Source organism: Sus scrofa, chromosome 17, assembly GCF_000003025.6.
Source record: "Sus scrofa isolate TJ Tabasco breed Duroc chromosome 17, Sscrofa11.1, whole genome shotgun sequence".
NCBI lineage: Eukaryota > Metazoa > Chordata > Mammalia > Artiodactyla > Suidae > Sus > Sus scrofa.
This window is the reverse complement of record NC_010459.5, coordinates 31,010,642-31,032,201: the sequence shown is the minus strand read 5'-3', so window position 1 is coordinate 31,032,201 and position 21,560 is coordinate 31,010,642. Positions and strand designations below refer to the sequence as shown.

Here is a 21,560-nt window from a genome sequence, read left to right as displayed (position 1 = left end):
TGGTACTCTTCTGTGTTTATGATCAAGGAGCAGTAATTCCTCATTGGAATGTTCACTGAGCACAGTCTATAGGTGTGGCCTTAAGGTAGATAGCAGGAGACAAAGATGTAAATCCATTTGCTGCTGGAGGGAGTTCATTGCGTAGGAGAAGACAGAGGGCAGACCCAACCATGCTGCTACCGGCAGGAGCAGCTTTCCTGCACCACTTTCTATCTGAAGTAGCTGACAACCAACAGATAACAGGAGAGAAGTTTACTGTACTCTGTATGCGTAGGGGTGCTCTGTCAAGAGAGTAGCCCCCCAAATAGTCAGAGGGAAATGCTTATGGACCATTTTCACTGAGGGGAGGGACAGGGTTAGGGCTGTATAGGGCGGAAGGCTCTGGTAAGGCTGTGTCGACACAGGTTCTTTGGATGTCCTGTGCCCAAGGTCAGGCACCGCCAGATTGAACTGGAGAACTCCCCCGGGCGGTGGGTGCAGCTGCTCTCCTAAAGCTCTGCTCGAGGCAGAGGAGGGACTTTCAGATGGGACTGCTTTCTGTATCTTTTAGAGGTCAAATGTTTTCACTTTGAAGTAATTTAGACCATTTTGGGTGGGTTATTATTTCCCCCACTTGGAACTTTTCAAGAAGTGTCAGGAGCAAGGAGCTACTGGTTGCTACAGTGAAGACTGGGCTGAGGAAGTGGGAGAGAGGACCTGAGATTAGAACCGAGGCCACAGAAAAACAGAGATTAATGGCTGGAGCAGATTCTAAACCCAGTTTCTGAGCCCAGAGGGCGTCAGTTGAGAAGACTTAAACGTGAAGGAAGTGGTGGGGTGAGGATGGCAATGACAGTAGCACAGGTTTCCTAGGTTGCAGCCTGAACATCTTTGGTGATGACATCCCATATGTGGTCTGGTGTGGTAAAGCCATTTGAGGTTTACGTCAGGATGATCAGCTTGCAAGATTTTTCAGATCCTTGGGGAAGGGGCAGCTGCACAACAGCCTGGCTTCCCCTGTAAGGATCTGGGCTGTCAGGTCATAGTTTCCTGTCACCTCGAATCAGGAGGGTGGGAAGAAAACTGAAAGGTTCATTTGGAGTGTTATAACCAGATGTTGAAGGAGACCCAAAGATTAAGAATTTGGTAAAGGCAATAAAATGTGCAAGAGAGCAGGATCTAGGCCAGTTTACAGATGATAAAACCTCAAAGATAATGTGCAGGACTAGAATAACCCACAAGAATGTGTTACAGTTTCAGTTTTCTTTTTTTGCTTTTTAGGCCTAACCCATGGCATATGAGAGTTCCCAGGCTAGGGGTTGAATCAGAGCTGCAGCTGCTGGCCTACACCATAGCCACGCCAGATCTGAGCTGCATCTGCGACCTACACCACAGCTCATGGCAACCCAGATCCTTAACCCTCTAGGCAGGGCCCTAGATTGAACCTGCAACCTCATGGATACTAGTTGGGTTTGTTACTGCTGAGCCACAAAGAGAACTCCCCAGTTTTCCTTTGAAATTTAAAATTTCTCTTCACGGTCGTGTCCTTCTTACTCAAAGTAAGATTATTATTTTTTTTTACCAAAAAAATTAGATGTGGCCTAATCACTTACAGCACAGTAAGAATGCCAGTTGATCACATAGGCCCCTTAAAAGATTGCTTTACTAGAACATTTTATGAGAAATCTCAGACTAGACTTTATTTTTTTTTTGCTAAATCTTTAGGACCGCACCTGTGGCATATGGAAGTTCCTGGGCTGTGGGTCGAATTGGATCTGCAGCTGCAGGCCACAGCCATAGATTTGGATGAATTTTCCTGTCTTTTTATTTTTTATTTGTTTATTTTTTTTAGTCTTTTGACTTTTTGGAGCCATACCGTGGCACATGGAGGTTCCCAGGCCTAGGAGTCGAATCAGAGCTGTAGCCACTGGCCTACGCCAGAGCCACAGCAACTCAGGATCCAAGCCGCGTCTGAAACCTACACCATAGCTCATGGCAATGCCGGATCCTTAACCTGCTGAGTGAGGCCAGGGATCGAACCCATGTCCTCATGGATTCTAGTTGGGTTCATTTACCTCTGAGCCACAATGGGAACTCCAAATTTTCCTGTCTTCTTGAAGTCCTCAAAATATCCTACAGTTTTTAGACCTTCTAGGAAGTGACCTGTTAGTAAGGCTGGGAACCTAAGTCCTTAGGTACCAGGACTGTTTTTCCAAGAGGGGTTTCTAAGCTGTGGTTCCATAAAGACAACCTTATTTCCTTAAAGCTGTCTACCTCAATACATCATTCTTTTTTTTGGCCTCTCCCATGGCATGTAGAAGTTCCTGGGCCATGGATGGAACAGCAGTGACAGTACTGAGTCCCCAACCTCTAGACCATTAGGGAACTCCTGCATCATTCTTGAATATGCCATTCCAGTCAAAGCCTTGGGTATAAACCACTGTTTCCAATTGTATTCTGTACAAGGATGATGGAGTCCTACTGAACTTACGCAAGTGATTACATCGCCATGAAAATGAGAATATTCAGTCATTGTCTCTAAATTCTAGAAGGATCAGGTAGTGAGAAAAAGATAAATGTTTCATTTCTGCCTAAAGTATAATCTACTAAATTGTTACACATTATAGACAACCTAAGAAGAAAGAGAAAGGGATTCCTTATTCTAGATAATAGAGCATTAAGGCAACATCAATATTGCAAATAACAGGCATGAAAAAAATCATTCTTCAAGATTATTTCATTCACTCCTATGTAATTAATTCTTGTTCTGCTTGATCTTGAGTTAGTAGTTTTCATGAATCTATTGGCTTCTCCCCTAGAGTTTTGGAAATCCTTCCTCAGTCCAATGGATTGATTTCAAAGTAGTTTAAGCAGTGCTGTCACAAGTTTGTACCCTTTAGTATCTGTCATAGTTCTTTGGGTGTCTGAGATGGTCCCTTTTTGTTGTACTCTGACGTGTAACTATTGCAAACACTCTGAGAAGAATCAGTGTAAAATGAAAACCATTGGGAGTTCCCTGGTGGCTCAGTGTGTTAAGGAGCTAGCATTGTCACCACCATGGCTCATGTTGCTGCTGTGGCATGAGTTTGATTCCTGGCCCGGGAACTTCTGAATGTTAGGAGCATAACCAAAAAAAAAAAAAAAAACAAAACGCAATTGACAGGGAAATTTTGTTTCTATGACATGTAACATTTTAAATCTAAAATGAAGAATGTAATTATTATTATCTGTAGAATTGTACCAGTACATATCATATACCAGTAAATGCATTTCTTTTTTGGGCCACAACGAGAACTCCAAGCCTAATTTTTTTTTTTTTTTTTTTTTTTTTTTGTCTTTTCTAGGGCTACTTGCACAGCACATGGAGGTTCCCAGGCTAGGGGTCTAATCGGAGCTACAGCTGCCGGCCTACACCAGAGCCACAGCAATGCTGGATCTGAGCTGCATCTGCGACCTATACCACAGCTCACGGCAACGCCGGATCCTTAACCCACTGAGCAAGGCCAGGGATCGAACCTGCAATCTCATGGTTTCTAGTCATATTCGTTAACCACTGCGCCATGACGGGAACTCCCAAGCCTAATTATTTTTAGCATCTCTCTTTTTACAAAGTAAATAACAAACTGTGATTCCAGGTGCCCTCTGGCAAATGCCAGAATCAGTTCAAAATCAGGATTTCTTTTAGGATTTGATTTGGGGAAAGCAGAATACCAAAAGCTGTCAAAAACATGAAAAGGGAGTTCCCGTTGTGGCGCAGTGGTTAATGAATCCGACTAGGAACCATGAGGTTGCGGGTTCGATCCCTGGCCTTGCTCAGTGGGTTAAGGATCCGGCGTTGCCGTGAGCTGTGGTGTGGGTCGCAGATGCGGCTTGGCTTGGACCCCGCGTTGCTGTGGCTCTGGCGTAGGCCGGTGGCTACAGCTCCGATTAGACCCCTAGCCTGGGAACCTCCCTATGCCGTGGGAAGCGGCCCAGAAAAGGCAAAAAAGACAAAACAAAAACAAAAGCATGAAAAGGTTTTCGCTCTTAGCTAAATAGGGTTAGCTAAATAGGGTCATAGATCACTAAAAAGCAATACTTACCTAACCAAAGTGACAATCAGTGAATTCAAAATTAGTTATAGGATGTAACATGGTTATAACAAATTAACTTTAGGTTTGTTTCCTTTTTTGGCTGCCCTGTGGCATACGGAGTTCCCAGGCCAGGGATCAGATCTGAGTGGCAATTCCGACCTAGGCCACAGCTTTGGCAATGCCAGATCCCCCCCCCTCTTTTTTTTTTGGCTTTTTGCCATTTCTTGAGCTGCTCCCGCGGCATATGGAGGTTCCCAGGCTAGGGGTCGAATCAGAGCTGTAGCCACCGGCCTACGCCAGAGCTGCAGCAACGCTGGATCCAAGCCGCGTCTGCAACCTACACCACAGCTCACGGCAACGCTGGATACTTAACCCACTGAGCAAGGCCACGAATGAACCCGCAACCTCGTGGTTCCTAGTCGGATTCGTTAACCACTGCGCCACGACAGGAACTCCAAGGAAGGTGTTCTGATAAGACTTAAAATCTTTGTTTCCTAGGCAGAGTACTTAAAATGTAAAGAAAACCTTTTTTTTTAATATATATATTTTTTATTTTTATTTATTTATTTATTTATTTTGTCGTTTTGTTGTTGTTGTTGTTGTTGTTGCTATTTCTTAGCAACCTACACCACAGCTCACGGCAGCGCCTGATCGTTAACCCACTGAGCAAGGCCAGGGACCGAACCCGCAACCTCATGGTTCCTAGTCGGATTCGTTAACCACTGCGCCACGACGGGAACTCCAGAAAACCTTTTTATAACCTTTTTTTTTTTTTTTTTAAATCTTTTCGCCTTTTCTAGGGCCGTTCTCTCGGCATGTGGAGGTTCCCAGGCCTAGGGGTCTAATCAGAGCTGGAGCCGCTGGCCTACACCACAGCCACAGCAGCACGGGATCCGAGCTGCGTCTGAAACCTACACCACAGCTCACAGCAACACCGGATCCTTAACCCACTGAGCAAGGCCAGGGATCAAACCCACAACCTCATGGTTTCTAGTCAGATTCATTAACCACTGAGCCACGACGGGAACTCCTAGCCCCTTATTTGTTAAGAGCAGACCTATAGCCTAAGAAAATTTTGTCATCTTAACAGTAAGACAGCTCAACTTTAGTTTTGCATTTGGGTACTGTTAATACTTAATTAAACTCATTTTAAAAAAAGTTTTTTTAGCTACACGCATGGTTGGTGGAATTTCCCGGACCAGGGATCCAACCCTCATCACAGAAGTGACCCAAGCTGCTGCAGTGACAAAGCCAGATCCTTGACCTGCTTCATGACAAGAGAACTCCCTAAGCTCATTGTTTAAAAACCATATAAATATATCCATCCAATTGTAGACAGTCTTGACCATACAACATAAAATTCCTTTCCCACTAACCTACAACTGTCTGTATCCATTCAGGTTTTGCCCTACTCTTTTCTTTTTTTTCCTCATTGTGAAACAACCAGTTATTTACTTTAGGACAAAATTTATTCTTTTTCTCTTAACAAAAAATACATCCTACAGTCCTTGCATAATTTTCATGCAACGTTATCTCCCTTTACCCTTATTATTAATGGTAATTTCATTTGCATATATAGTGGTAATACTTTTTAACCCTTAGTAACCTTTTAGATTGTAGACAATTGGGAATTGTCTGTCATATACCAACATTTTGTAGCAAATTAGCAAATTTTGTGAATATATAGATATATGCTTTCTCATATTACAGTTTTTCAGTATAGCAAAAAGAACATGTTTATTAACAGATATTTTTAGCCTCTCTATACTGTATAAAAAATAAAAAGCCAAGAAGTTCCCTGATGGTTAGGTGGGTTAAGGATCTGGCATTGTCACAGCTGTGGCTGTGGTCACTGCTGTGGCGTGGGTTCAGTTCCTGGCCTGAGAACTTACACATGCTGTGAGTACAGCCAAAAAAAAAAAACCCAGAAGAAGCATATAAAAATTAAGCTTAATAATGAATATTTTAGTATAATGTCTTGTTTAGAAATGGGTTAGATATTTAAGTAAATATTTATTACTTAGCATAACTTTAAACTTGCAAGTTACCAAAAAGATTTTTGAGACTGTTTTTAGGCAGACATATTGTAAAACATAGCCGTTGTTAGAGTTTCCGTTGTGACTCAGCAGAAACAAATATGACTAGTATCCATGAGGACTCGGGTTTGAACCCTGGCCTTTCTCAGTGGGTTAAGGATCTGGCGTTGTCATGAGCTGTGGTGTAGGTCGCAGACACAGCTCGGATCTGGCATGGCTGTGGCGTAGGCCAGCGACTATAGCTCTGATTTCATCCCTAGCCTGGGGACTTCCATATGCCGTGCGTGGGTGCTGTCCTAAAAAAAGCCGATATAAATAGATAAAAATACAACATAGCTATTGTTAAAAAATCTACTCATTAGAGTTTAATTAATCAACCTATTGCACTTGTTCTTAGCAGTTATGCTCAGATTATTCCTGAAAGTTTCATAAAACATTAAGCAGAACTAGCCATTGTTATTTTCCTGTTTATAACACATGCATGTTAGGCAAGTATCTAAAACATGACAAAAAAAAAAAAAAACCCACCTTAGCCAAATACATGAGTTTTTATTATTTTATTGCTGTACTTAATATGCAAGAAATAATGGATTTCAGGCAGTTCATTTTACTGCATTTCATACTTTTTTTTTTTTTTTAGGGCCACACCCTGGGTTCCCTGGCTGGCAGCCACAGCCACCGCCATAGCAACATTTTGCTTTTTCTTCAAAAACGACTCTTGGATTACTTGATCAGGTTTTTTTTCCTGAACTTTTTTTTTTTCGCAGACTCTGGCATTGCTGCAGCTCTGGCCTAGGCCAGCAGTTGTAGCTTCGATTAGACCCCTAGCCTGGGAACCTCCATATGCTGTGGGTGTGGCCCTAAAAAGACCTCCCACCCCCCCGCCCAGATTTCTAACACATTAGGAGCTATTGAGTTTTCAAAACGAAATAGTTTTCTTTCTGGTGCTGTGAATTTTTTAGTGTAATATTTACTATTGGTTCCATCTAAAACCACTAAGCATTAAGTGCATTCCTGCACTGTCCTTATTTCTCATCCTGGGCTTCAGGTTTCCCCGGGAGGATCCCAAACACTTAATAGCTCTGAGTAATGTTATAGTTGTTGTTGTTCACTTTTTTTTTTTGGTTTGTTTTTGTCTCTTTAGGGCCACACCTGCAGCATATGGAGGTTCCCAGACTAGGGGTCCAATCGGAGCCTACGCCACAGCCACAGCAGCATTGGATCTGAGCCACGCCTTCGACCTACACCACAGCTCACGGCAACACTGGATCCTTAACCCATTGACTGAGGCCAGGTATTGAACCCGCATCCTCATGGATGCCAGTCAGGGTTGTTAATCGCTGAGCCATGGTGGGAACTCCTGTTGTTGTTCACTTTTTAAAAATTATTATTAAAAAATTTTTTTTTACAGCCACACTTGCGATATATGGAATTAGCGGTCGAAATAGAGATGTAGCCGAGGTCTGTGCCACAGCCACAGCAGCACTGGATCCAAGCAACGTCTGAGGGCTATGCCACAGCTTGTAGCAGTGCTGGATCCTTAACCCACTGAGGGGCAGGGATCCACCCTGAATCCTCATAGACACTGTTGGATTTTTAAGCTGCTGAGCCACAATGGGAACTCCCACTTTTTAATTTCTTAATTTTTATTTTTAATTATTTTCCTTTGTTGGCTGCCCCATGGCATATGGAGTTCCCAGGCCAGGGATCAGATCTGAGCCACAGTTGTGACCTATGCCATAGCTGTGGCAACTCCAGATTCTTTAACCCACTGGGCTGGGCCAGGGATTGAACCTGCGTCAGAGATGCCACCCATCCCATTGTGCCACAGCAGGAAACTCCTATTGTTCACTTTTTAAAATAAAGTATTTTAAAATTTTATCTTATGGTTTTAAGTGTCATAAGACATTTTGTCTTAGTGTCATAAGCATACTTAACATATTCCACCATCTTAAATTTTGAAGTGTGCAGAGCAGTGTTGGGCTTTAGGGACGATGTTGTACGATGGAGCTCTAGAGCTTATTCGTCTTGCTTTACTCCATTTGATTAGCAACTCTCCATTTTTCCCTCCTTGCATTTTCTGATAACCACCACCTACTCTCTGATTCTGTGAGTTCGACTATTTTAAACTTTTAATTTTAAAGCAGTTTCAGGTTCACAGCCAAACCAAGCAGAAAGCATGGAGGTTTCCTACCTTTTGCTCCCACATACAACCACCCCCACTACTGACATCCCCATCACAGTGGTGCATTTTATTAGAGTCAGTGAGCCTACAGTGACTTCTCATTCTCTCCCACAGTCCATAGTTTAAATTAGGGTTCACCGTTTGGGGTTTTAACAAAAATGTGACATGTACTCACTGTTGTAGTATTGTCCAGGATGGTTCCACTGCCCTAAAAAGTCTTTGTGCATTACGTATTCATCCCTCTACTTCCCCCACCCTAACCCTTGGCAACACTGATCTTTTTACTGTCTCCAGTTAGTTTTGAAGCATGGGTCATTAGTCAAGCCCATTTCATCCACCTTCACTGATCAAGGTTGTCTACAAAAGACTTGGTTCGCGTGTCATTAGTTGGCTCCTGTTTGTTGCTGTGTGGTATCCCACGCTAGGAACAGACTGTGTTTATCCACTAACCTGTGATGGACGTTTGAGTTGTCTGAGCTTTTGGCTGAATAAAGCTGCCATGAATATTTCTGAACAAGTCTGTGTGTGGACACGCTTCCCTTTCTTTCAGAGCATAAAAACTCAAGCTACCTGAACACCTTACAGCAGGTGCCAGAGGGCCAGTGAGCACGTTATGTGAGGGACACAGGAGTGGCCGAGGGTGGCCAGAGCAGAGGGTGCAAGCACATGCTTTGCATCAGGCAATTGGTGGTGTGCATTTGATTTCAGGTTCTTCTCTTCTTATGGGCTCTTTTATTTCTCTGAGAATAAAGTCCTGAGTCCTTTTTGGTCTCTTTGGACCTTTCACATTACATGCAAGCTTCCATTTTTTAGGGCCATTCATTCACTGTGCCCAGATCCTGCTCTTTTCTGCAGTGAGAACAAAGATGGTGATAGCAGCTAAGATACATTGTGGATCAGAAGCCAGGGACTCACAGGTACACTCTACCTGCATTATAGTATATAATCCATCCAGGAGCACCACAAAAGGGGTACCATTTTTATTCCCACCTTTCAGGAAGGAAATCAAGTCTCAGGTTAAGTAACTTGCCCATGATTACAAGATTGGATGTTGGACCAGATCATCTGACTTTGGAGCCAGTACCTTAACCACAATATCATTCATCTTTGCTCAGTGAAAGTGTAGGGCTACATGGAATTTAAGGTACCATTTTAAATCTTCTGCATCATCCATTTAACTCCTGTATTTCTGAGGTAGTGTTTCTGCAGTGGTCCCTTCCCTGGCAGCCCAGACCAGGTCGGCTCACCTGCATCAGATGCCTCTCTCACAGCCTTTGTCTGCCCCTCTGAGCAGAGGGCACAGCACAGAAGCAGGTGGCCTCCTTTGCCACCCTTATTGTCTCTGCCAGAAGGGTGCCATGTGCTCAGTAAGGGCCACTGCGTGAGCCAGATGAATGAGTGAATGGATGACATTGTCAGATATGCGTATTTGTCATCATCTTTATTGAGGTATTATGTACACATGCTAAAATTGATCAATGTATCCAGTCCTGCGTTCACAACCACAGTCCAGGTAAAGAATGTCTCCATTACTGCAGAAGCTGCCTCGTGCTGCTTGCAGTTTCTTCCCTCTGTTTATAGCCCTGATGATCACCATTCTCTGTAGTTTTGCCTCTTTTGGAATTTTGGATAGATTGGATTATATAGTATGTCATCTTTTGTGTCTTACTGAACATAAGACTTTTGAGAGATCTTTCTGTGCTGTTGCATGGGTCAGCAGTTCACGGTTTTCCAGACAGTCCAGAAATAAATATCAGCCCCACTGAGGTTGGGACTTGATGTGCTGAGTTAGCAGCAGCATCCATGTGTGCTCGAGGCTCACAGGATCACCAGGGCCCTTCAGCCTGTCTGAGGTCAGAGCAATTTCTTGGTAACGCTGAGATGCTGTTTACCTTTTCCACTTTGGTTCTCTCTTGGGGTTTCAGGAGCCTTCCAGATGCCACATGACGTGCGGTCTTGAAGCATATTGAATGCAGAAACAGATGCGAGAACCGTCCTGTCTTCTGTTAGGCTGTCACCTTAAAGAAACTTATGAAAGTGTTTATGCCAATATCCTCACTAAAGATTCTTTTTTTTTTTTTTTTAATTTAAAAAAAATTTTTTTTTTGGTCTTTTTTTTTTGCCTTTTCTAGGGCCGCTCCCGCGGCATATGGAGGTTCCCAGGCTGGGGTCCAATCAGAGCTGTAGCTGCCAGCTTACGCCACAGCCACAGCAACGGGGGATCCGAGCCACATCTGCAACCTACACCACAACTCTCGGCAATGCCGGATGGTTAACCCACTGAGCAAGGCCAGGGATCGAACCCGCAACCTCATGGTTCCCAGTCAGATTCGTTAACCTGTCAGACGGGAACTCCCTAAAAGATTCTTATATTGGAAAATATAATCATTTATAACAGATATTAATTATATTAATGTAATGGATGGTTTATATTATTAGATGACTTAATGGATATTTAAATTTTTTGCATTTAACTTCTCATAAAACAAGTAGTAATAAATGTAAACCATATGAATAGAAGCTGTTTGAGCCCCTCAAGTTTTTAGTTGTAGAGAGGCCCTTAGTCCAAGAAGTTTGAGAATCTCTGGGCTGGGATTTATTTATTTATTTATTTATTTATTTTGGTCTTTTGTCTTTTTAGGGCTGCACCTGCAGCATATTGAGGTTCCAAGGCTAGGGGTCTAATTGGAGCTGTAGCCACCGGCCTATACCACAGCCACAGCAACATGGGATCTGAGCCACATCTGGGATCTACACCACAGCTCAAGGCAACGCTGGATCCTTAACCCACTGAGCGAGACCAGGGGTCGAACCTGCAACCTTATGGTTCCTAATCAGATTTGTTTCTGCTTCGCCATGGGACTCCGTGGGCATATTTTTTGAAAGAGGATCAGGAACAGGATGAGGAAGCTTGGAGCTAGTTGTGAGTTAGAAGGTCTTGAGACCTGGGGTGATGATTTGGCATGAATTGCTGGAGAAGGGGCCTCCGGTGGGGATGTGGGTGGAAGTATGAGAACAGGTAGTGACAGCCACAGTCCTGTGCTCTGCCCCCCGGCACCTGGTCAGTAAGGTTCTGTCCTACGAGCTTCCTGGGCTTCCTGCCAGAAGCTGGCTTGCAGGAGGTTATCAGAGGCCCAGAGGCAGCCACTCTCCTGGGGTGAAGTTGCAGCTTTGGTCTGACTTGAGGTTGGGCATTGTCTGAGACCTGATGGCTGTATTGTGTTCTGACCCCAGGGCACACGTAGGAAATCAATGGGACTGTTTCTTTGGCTTTCAGGAAACAAATTTTGGAGTTCCCATCGTGGCGCAGTGGTTAACGAATCTGACTAGGAACCATGAGGTTGAGGGTTCGATCCCTGCCCTTGCTCAGTGGGTTAAGGATCCGGCGTTGCCGTGAACTGTGGTGTAGGTTGCAGACGCAGCTTGGAGGCTCTGGCGTAGGCTGGTGGCTACAGCTCCGATGAGACCCCTAGCCTGGGAACCTCCATATGCCGTGGGAGCGGCCCCAAAGAAATAGCAAAAAAAAAAAAAAAAAAGGGAAACAAATTTTATCCTTCCAGGAGAGTCCTAAGTACAAATTAAAAGGCAGAAGAGGTGGGAGGCTCCTCTTATCCTTAACGGAGTTCTTGTTGGAGATGATAGGTGTGAGTCTTGGTTAGTGGTTTTGACAATGCTGTCCATAAGCTGTATCAAAATTGCTCCTGCCTCTGACCTGCTCATTGCTTTTCTCTTGCAGACGAAAGGGCCTGTGCTTCCGGCTAAGGAAGATACTCCTCTGTGTCCTGGGGTTGTATGTGGCCATTCCATTTCTTATCAAACTATGTCCTGCGATACAGGCCAAACTGATTTTCTTGAATTTTGGTAAGTGCTATATGTCCATTTTCCCTTTAATTTTATTAAGAGTTCATTTTATGTTGATTTTATGTTTTTATATTTTTACCACTCAGGTCAGGAAATAGGGCCTTTTTATTGTCCCTGTGCCCCTTCCCAGTTTGAAGTTGTTTGTGCTGAGGGCATTGCCCCTAGGATCCGCATTGCGTGTGCAGGTGACCACTGCAGGGCTGGGGGTATCTCTCCGTCTGAGATGGGTAGGAATGTTGATAACAAGGAGAGTGAGTCTTCTGAAGCTGTCAGTTTGGAGATACTCCAAAACTTACGGAGTCTAGGAGGTTAACTGTCCTTGGGAGAGGTGATCACTGAAAAGGGTGGTGCTTTAAAAAAATTTCCCCCCCCTTAAAAAAGCCCCACATGCTTTAGTTTTTGTGGAGTTGTATGCTGGCTTCAGAGGTGTTATATTCTCATTCCTTGGATTGTGACCCAAGTTGTATTTTTCATACTCTGTGTTTACTTCTGGGCAAGTGGGAGGAGAAAGATGTAGATGCATCAGGTTTATAAAGTGAAAGGTACATGGTTGCTGGAATAATCCTATTAAGGAGCGTCATTTTATGTCTATGAGATGTAGTGCATCTGGGTATGTGTGTTCGGGGTATTAAGTCTATCATTGACTTGATCACAGGAAAGTGGATGTTGCTTCTAGAAGCGAATTTCTGCTCTAATGAGGAACGGGAAGAGGAACAGAAATACTAAGGTTGATATTTGAGATATTTGATGCTTTGTAAATCTAAAGTTTTTTATTTGGGTGTCTTAATGCACCCTAAGAGGCATTTGATTTTTCTAACAAACATAGCTGAACTTCATAGGAATTTATCATCTCTTAAGTTTTGGCTGCTTGTGGGAAGCACAGACATGGAACTGACAACATACTCAAATTGGGAAAGTTTTTTTTTCTGGCTTTAAATGTTCCTTTGTTCACAGTTTGTCTAGCACAGAAGAGAGTTTGGGTTACACATGAACACAAGCCGCAGGCTGCAGATTTCCCGATGGCAGACCCTAGAGTCAGCCCAGTGAGGCTTTGCCATGTGGCAGGCCTCCGGTGCCTCCAGGCACCTTGGGCCATGTCATGGCAGCAGGTGCCCTGTTGCCCTCTGGGCTGCAACACAGTGCGGTCCCAGCAGATATTTGAGTTGAATTGATTTTCTTTAGAACAATCATTTGGGTAACTTTAGACTCATATTATGCCCTGTCAATTGCCCAGGGAAAGGGCACAATATTCCTGGGTTCTCCTGATCAGGCCTCATGGCACCCTCCCCCGCCCAAGAGAGATGCCTGCTGAGTGGGAGTGCCACAGCTGTCTGTGCCCCTCCCCTGTGGAGGAGGTGGCATGTGCAGGCTGGCCTGCAGAGACTGGCAGCTTCATCTCATGCCGCTAGGGGTGCCTTTGTGTTCAGGGCCACCTCAGTTCTTGACTCCTCAAGATGTGAATCATGAGCTGTGGGTTTCCATTTGAATGCTGAGGGAAGTGTAACAATCTTTTGGGTTCCCAAACATGATTAAGATATTCTTTTTTTTTTTTTTTTTTTTTTTTTTTTGGTCTTTTTAGGGCCACACTTTCGGCATATGGAGGTTTCCACCCTAGGAGTCGAATCAGAGCTATAGCTGCTGGCCTATACCACAGCCACAGCAACTAGGGACCCAAGCTGCATCTGTGACCTATACCACAGCTCATGGCAATACCAGATCCTTAACCCACTGAGCGAGGCCAGGGATCAAACCCGTGTCCTCATGGATGCTAGTCAAATTCGTTTCCACTGAGCCACAACGGGAACTCCTGATTCTTAAGTTCCTAGCAAATCTATCTGAAACTAAATTTATCAATCAGATAAACTTTAGATGAAGGATAGTTTCTATGGTTTAAGGCATTATTCTACTTTAGATGTATTTTCATAAACAAAAAAATAATACACAATCTTTCTGAAAACAAAACATGAACTGAAAAGCTATGAATGGTTTAAAGAAGAAAATGAAACTTAGAGAAAATTGGTGTTAACATTGTTGTTTATTTCCTGCTGGTCTTTTTTGTCTGTGTCTGTACATGTGAACATAAATCCATTTGCTTTTCAGTATTTAAGTTTAAAAGTCAACTTCCACCGCAGGGATGTTGGGGTGGCACCACACCCAGTCTCTGCCCTGGGATCTAGAACCAACCCCTGGGGGGAAGGAATGTTTTGGTTTAGAGTTTGGTGCAGAACTGCTCTTCTGCACACTGCCTTGGGCCTTTTTTGGAGATTAGCTTTAGTGTATGAATTACTTATTTGTTGTTAAGGCACAAGGCCAGCCAGCCCACTATAGCTTTCATGAGACATCAGTTCTTAAGCCTCTGCTCTTTCCGTCCCCTGAGCAGTCTTGTGGGCCCCTGGGAGCTGGGATTTGATAAAACCTGGACCTTCCTTTGTTGGTGTCCCACCTCTCTTCATCTATCAGGGTTGCTTGTTTTTTTTGTTTGTTTGTTTGTTTGTTTTTTTTTTGGTCCATGCCCACTGTATGTGGAAGTTCCTGGGCCGAGGATCCAACCTGTGCCATGGCACTGACAACGCCAGATCTTTAATCTGCTGAGCCACCAGGGAACTCCATCAGGGTTTTCTTTACTCAGTGGCTGGGATGTCATATAGCCCCCATGTCTAAAGTTCTCAGGCAGGAGTTCCCATCATGCGGTGGAAACAAATCCAGCTAGGAGCCATGAGGTTATGGATTTGATCCCTGGCCTTTCTCAGTGGGTTAAGGACCCAGCGTTACCATGAGCTGTGGTGTAGGTGGCAGATGCGGCTTGAATCTGGTGTGGCTGTGGCTGTGGCATAGGCCAGCAGCTGTAGCTCCAGTAAGACCCCTAGCCTGGGAACCTCCATATGCCACAGGTGTGGCTCTAAAAGGACAATAAATAAATAAAATTCTCAGGCAGTTAAATGTGTCCCACAGCCCAGGAGTTCCAGCCTCTCCCTAAAAAGACAAGAAGGAATGAGAGGGAGGGAGGAAGAAAGAAAAGAAAAGGAAGGAAGGAAGGAAGAAAGAAAGAAAGAAAGAGAAAGAGAGAAAAGAAAAGAAAAGAAAGTTAGTTCTCAGGCAGTGGCTGTATCCTACAGCCCAGGAGTTTTAGCCTCTCACCCCACCAGGATCTTTCAGGTTAGCTGAGGAAAGGGTGGCAGACTCAGTTGTTTTCTGTTCATCTATGTATTTACTTATTGTTTACTGAGCACCGTCTGTGCAGGGTCACCACTCCCTGCATGATGTTTGTGGTGGCTGATAAATGACAGTATGGTCAAAGGGAGGATGATTCACAGCTGCGGGACCAGGAGAAACCAAAAGACCTGGTCCCAGCAGCTGTCTGGGCCTGCGTGCTGGCTTCCTGGGCCATGCGCTCCAGCTCCAGCCTGGCCTGTAGTGATGGGGAGTGGGTCACTGTCTTGGCTCCTGACTCCTGCCCCTGCCACCCCCTCAGTGGGCTAGGTGTTAACTCTGTGGAGGAAACAGGGACAGGGATGATGGTCTCCAGCCAGCATCCTGGAGTCATGGGGCCAAGGGCTATGACCATGAGAGGGTCAGCAGGAACAAGCTGTGTTCTGGCCTAGGCAGACCCCAGATCGTCCTTAGGCCAGTCTGGGTCTCCTGTACCCCTTAACCCCGTTCCTTGCCCTGTGGCATTTCTGCTTGCTCATGTCAGTAGTGGCTAGGTGGCTTCTTTGGCTGCTGGGGCTGCCTCACCTGGGACCAGAGGCCTCCCACTGGCTGGCAGGGAGGCATGCAGTGCAGCCACTGCACCTGTTCCCAGTGTTTTCTCGAAGCAGAAGCAAAAGTGAACTGGGAGATGGGTTTGAGGAGTGAGTTTGCCCTAAAGTTGAACTGGGCTTCTCAGTTCTGGATGTTCTGGGCTTGGAAGCTTTTAGGATTAACTGCTAATCCTGAGAAGATGCTTCTCATGGTGGGCATCCCCTGGAGCTTGGCGTGGCCCTTTCTCAGGGAGGCACAGACGCTGCAGCCTCACAGGAGCAGAGTCGATTGAACTTGGCTTAGGTGAACAGTGGGCCCCAGCTTTGAACACTCAGGGTTTAATGGAGGAAGTCGTGTCCAGAGAGCCATTGGGTGATGAGCTGGCACTTGACACTGAAGCCTCAGCCTTCCCAGCGTGGCGCAGACACAGGGCTAGCAGGAGTAGGTGCCTGCGTCTGAAGGCAACACGTCCAGTGGAGCCCTTTCCAGGCCTGCTGGTCAGGAGTCCTCTCTGATAACATTGTCAAAGTAAGCCCTGAGCTCCATGGCAAAGCAGATACCACGGACAGGGCCTTAAAACCACTGAAGTATTCTCTCCCTGTTCTGGAGCTTCGAGGCCATGGTGTCACAGGCCCAGCTCCCTTGGAGATGGGACAGATCCTTCCTCACCTCTTCCAGCCATTAGTGCTGCAGGTGTCCTGTTCTTGTAGCTGCACTGGTGCAGTCCCTGCCCCATCCCATGGCTGCCATCTCCCTGTGCCTTCATGTTATCTTCCATGTGTCTGTCTATGTCCAAGCTCCCCCTTCTGATAAGGACACCAGTCCTGTTGATTTGGTCCACCAAATGGCCTTACTTTAAGCTTGATCATCTCTGTACAGACCATGTTTCCAAGTGAGGACCTTCCGGTTGGGTTAGGACTTCAGTATATCTTCTGGGGGACACAGTTCGATCAGTAACGAGAACATTCAGTGCCTGCCAGGATCAGAGCCAGTTTACCTTCCTCATTTCTGTCCCATTAGTCAAGAGTGTCCCATTAGTCTAGAGTCAGGCTGCCTGGGTCAGATCCCAGGATTGGCATATGTGAGCCATGCCTGAGCAAGCGCTGTGGTCAGCAGTGGTGCCAGCCTGTCCGGGGGGTGTGCGGATTGCAGGGGGTTGTGCCAGCAGACAGGGTGCCACTTCCTCTGAGTGCCACTTCTCTTTTGAGAGAAGATAATCATTAAAGTTTTAAAATGTAGCCTGCTTCCTGGGAGGTGATAGATTATGAGGCTTTAGGTTGGAAAGCAGTCTGGTGGGAGGCTTTGTCTCCCCGTGGGGTTTGAAGTGCTCGGAGAGTTCCTGGGGGAAGGAGTATGGGGTGGATATGTCATTTCTTTGGCAAACATTTACTGAGCCATGGGGACATTTGAAGAAGTGACAGCTGGAATATAGGTCTGTGGGGGCAGAGCATTCAGGTGGAGGAACAGCAGGTGCAAAGGCCCTGGGGCAGAAGGTGGGCTCAGGAGGGGACAGAGTAAGAGGTGAGTGAGTAGGACTCTGGTGCCACATGGCTGTCTAGGTTACGTAATGAAATTATTTTCTTCACCAAAGAAAGCCAAAGTTGCCTGACTTCCTTGTAGAAGGTGGGACTGGCTGGAAGTTAGGGCTGCACGGCCCTTTGTTCACACCTTCTCTGGGAGTTGCCATTTTATAACGTAAGTAAGTGCCCGCTCAAGGTGTGGGGTTTTTTAAAAATCAGTTTTTCATTTTTCAACTAAATATAACTTCAAAAATTGTGTTCTCCTCAAGCAGTAAAAGTGCAGTGGTATACAGGGGGAAATTATGCTGCAGTTGGTCCTGGTGTTGGCCTTGGTGCTGCTTGTTTGTGCAGGGACAACATGGGACTCTGTAGTAGGAGCCAGTGATCTTACTCCCACTTCCCTCTTCCTCTCTCACCCACCTGTAATTCATGGGGGTCCCCCATGAAGGCCCAGGCTTCCCGTAGGGGGGGACATCACAGCTTATCAGCCATTGCCCTGTTGTTCCTGCAACTTCCCTCAACTCTGCTGGGTTCTGTGGATTCCTTCCCCACTTGTATCTGCTCCCCTTGGCCGCCTCTCTGTTAAGTGGCAACACTGGAAACTCAATGTCCCACTTCCCTGGATCACACCCATATTAAGGGGGTCGTCAAGCCCGTGGCCCCAGGTACACACACACACACACACACACGCACACGCCATTTGTCACCTTTCCCACTGCCCCCAGCACCCTGGCTTCAGCCTTTCTCTTGGCCAGGACCTTGCTCTTGCCCCCACCTGCCTTAGGTTGGAGGCTTGGCACCCCTGGCAGTCTTGAGTTGGGAAGGCACTTGATACTATTGTGAGCTTCCTCTTGGCTGTGCGTGTGAGTGTCTCTGTGTCTGTCCACCCTACTAATCCTGGTTTCCATCTCTTTGTCATTTTGTTACAGTGCGGGTTCCCTATTTCATTGATTTGAAAAAACCACAGGATCAAGGTTTGAATCACACCTGTAATTACTACCTCCATCCAGAGGAAGGCGTGACCATTGGAGTCTGGTGAGTGGGCCTCAGGGCTGCAGGCCCAGTCACTGGCTCTGCGGCCTCTGGGAAGTAGGAAGGCCTGAGCAGTGTGGCCAGTGTTGTCCTGAAAGCAGCTTCTAGAACTGTTGCTTGTCTATTTTTATCTTTATCTGCTGTTTCCAAAAGGAAAGATCTTGACTAAATTCCATGATGATGGAGCATGAGACAGCAGTACCAACTCTGCTCTGAGATTTTCAAACAGTGAAGCTTTGTAAACCCAATTGTTCTTTTCAGAAAGCCTTATTTCCAGGGGGGTGAACATCCAGAAACAGGAATTATAAGTACAGAATTATGAGCATAGGCTTGAGATACACCTGTCCATCAAAGGGCTGGTTCAGGTGTTGAAAATAGTTGCCTTTCTTTCACACTCAGAGCTCTCAGCTGTTGATAATGACGGTGTTTGCCCTTTTCTTCGTGTTTACTCTATTAGCCATAAATTTAAGTTGGACCTAAGTTCTGTGACTTCTTGGCATATGATTTGATGTTTTTTTGTTTGTTTTTCTTTTTTAGATTTTTTTATTATAGTTGATTTACAATGTTCTGTTATTTTCTGCTGTACAGCAAAGTGATCCAGTTTTATTTATATATACATATATATATATATATATTTTTTTTTTCTTATATTATCCTCCATCACGTTCCATCACAAGTGATTGGGTAGAGTTCCCTGTGCAGATTTGATGTTTTTTTTCTGTGGGCAAGTGGGTGTTTTCGAACGACAGAACCAGATGGACTGGCTTTCCTGTGGGTCTTCTCTTTCCAGCGCTGAATCTCTGCCTTTGTCTTCTAGAACCATTGTGGTCTGAGAAGCTTCTGAGTGAAGTGCTTTGAGATGCCCCCTGAGCGTGTGGCAGGGAGGTCCTGCTTCTTAAAGGCTGAGGCTGGGACTGTCTTCCGTCATTTCTGGTTTGGTTTAATGGAACAGTTACTACCAGTGTGTACATGTGGGCTGCTATGTGGTCGGAAGCCTGGCGTGTTTTGCTCAGGGAATTGGCAGCCCTTCTGTTGGTTAATGGGGCCTGTGCTTCAAAGAAGTGGGCTCGGCTGGGTCTTTTTCCTCCAGCAGAGTGACTGTGTTGCAGGGCAGGTGTGTGTGGACAGTTACCCAGGAAGGTCGTGTTCGTGGTGACTACATTGAGTCTGCAGGAAGCGACAGCCACTGTGTGCTGGTGGGCAGCACAGGCCCTTGGGTGGCAGCAGCTCCGTTCACCAGCTGCCCTCACTGTCCTCTCGCCAGGTCCTTCCCCAGCAGAGGAGCGGGGAGGGGGAAGCCAGCAGCTCCTTCTCTGACTGGCATAGGGCATTCCACCCCTCACCCCCCACCTGGACCTTTGTCAGAAGCTTCGGGTAGGCTGGCTGCCGGAAGTGTGTCAGCTCCTAGTACCTTCATGACAAACCTTTCTGTCTCATAGATCTGTAATTGTAGGAGAGTGATCATTGCAGGAGCAGAACCAACCCTAAATGTGACCCCTAAAACGGGTCAGAGATAATTAGAAAAGAGATGCCCACACTTAGGCCTAGAAGAGGGGAAATTGAGCATGTAATGTTTAAGACTTCTTGCAAATGAATTTGAATAAGTTTTGCAGAAAACCCTTTTATTAAATCAGACCCTCCCCAGTGACCGACAGTGATGTTAATGTGTCCTGAGATTAAGCAGAGCACCTCTCTAAAGAAGGGTTTGGCCACAAGGACCAAGTAAATGTCCATGTGCCTGGCCAGCATGGAAGGATCTGGGGGCTGTCGGCGTGGGCCTGTAATGTCCCTGCAGAAGTGGGTCTGCGCCAAGACAGCTTGTGGACAGGCTCTGCGGTAGAAATGGTACTTCAAAGGTGGCCAGGCTTCCAGGCTAACCTGGAAAGACCATGGTTGCTGAATGAGCACATACAACAGCATGTCTTAAATGTTGCGAGTTGTGTACAGCTTAAAAACACGGATGAGCTGAGGGGATATTCTGTGCTGGGCCCAACTGGCCAGGGTCTGATCTCACAGAGCTTCCTCTCACCCTGGCCCTGGTAACTATGCTGGTGCAAGCTTCTGTGGCCCAGAGGGGGCCCATCTGCGAGTCAGGAAATGTCTTATCTCAGCTGCCAGAAGCTGCCCTCAGCTCAGTGTCAGCCCACCTGTCTTGCTGCCTGCTCAGGTCTGACCCGAGCCACAGTCATGCCATCTGCAGGTGCCATCACCTGCCGCCCCTCTGCTTCTGCATCCAGGCACACCGTACCAGCTGTCTGGTGGAAGAATGCCCAAGGGAAGGACCAGATCTGGTATGAGGATGCCTTGGCTTCCAGCCGCCCTATTATCCTGTACCTGCACGGGAACGCGGGCACCAGGTGAGGAGAGGTGTGTCTTCCCTGCAGGGCCACCCTTTGCAGGGCCAGTGCAGTTGGGAACAGGTGTCCCAAGAACACAGGGAGATGATAGGTTGCTCTGGGTTGGGGGACACTTCCACAAAGCTGTGTTCCCCCAGCCCAGAGCAAAGGGGGCTGTGTGCCTGGGAACTGCCAGATGAGCAGACGTGGGCAGCCGTGTCCAGAAACCCTGGTCTGAAACTTGCGCCTGGGGTGGGATGGAGGTGGTTGCATCTTGTCAAGAAGGCGCCTCAGTGGGCAGGAGGCCTGGTCCTTCCAGGAGGCTCCTTTGGACCCTGCTCCCCAGTGGCTGCCATCCTGGTGTGGGGACACTTTCTTGCTGGTAGGCGCATCTGCTGGAGGGGGAGGCACACTTCCTGGGGAGGGACAAGGGTGACATTTAGGGTGGGGAGTGAAGGTTGTCACACAAAGAGATCCCAGCTGAAGGTGCAGGGAGAGGCTTGTCCTCAGGGGCTACCTGCTGTGCTCTCAGCCAGGGTGCTTCCAGCCATGAGCCAGCAGTGCCACGCTTCCCACTCGGCTGTGGAGGAAGCAGACAAAGCCCTTGCCCAGGTTTATCCCAGGTGCTTTTTAAGAGTGGAACATCTTTAGACTAGCAGGGAGTGGAGCTCATCCTTGTTTAAAGATGGCTCCTTGCAGCCCGTGTTGTCAGCCTTGTTGAGAAGAGTCTGCAGGAGAGCCAGTGGGATGAGAGGAAGCAGGATGTTTTCTGAACAAGCACTACCTCAACCCCTGGG

General features: G+C 46.3%; 1 protein-coding gene across 1 annotated transcript in view; it reads left to right on the top strand.

Moving 5' to 3' along the window:
• ABHD12 (abhydrolase domain containing 12) overlaps positions 1–21,560 on the top strand; it is a 58,831-nt gene that overhangs the window by 24,106 nt on the left and 13,165 nt on the right. The window contains exons 2-4 of the mRNA XM_021078253.1: positions 12,010–12,134; positions 18,325–18,430; positions 20,665–20,784. Of these exons, the coding sequence (XP_020933912.1) occupies positions 12,010–12,134; positions 18,325–18,430; positions 20,665–20,784 (351 nt within the window). The remainder of the gene's footprint in view (positions 1–12,009; positions 12,135–18,324; positions 18,431–20,664; positions 20,785–21,560) is intronic.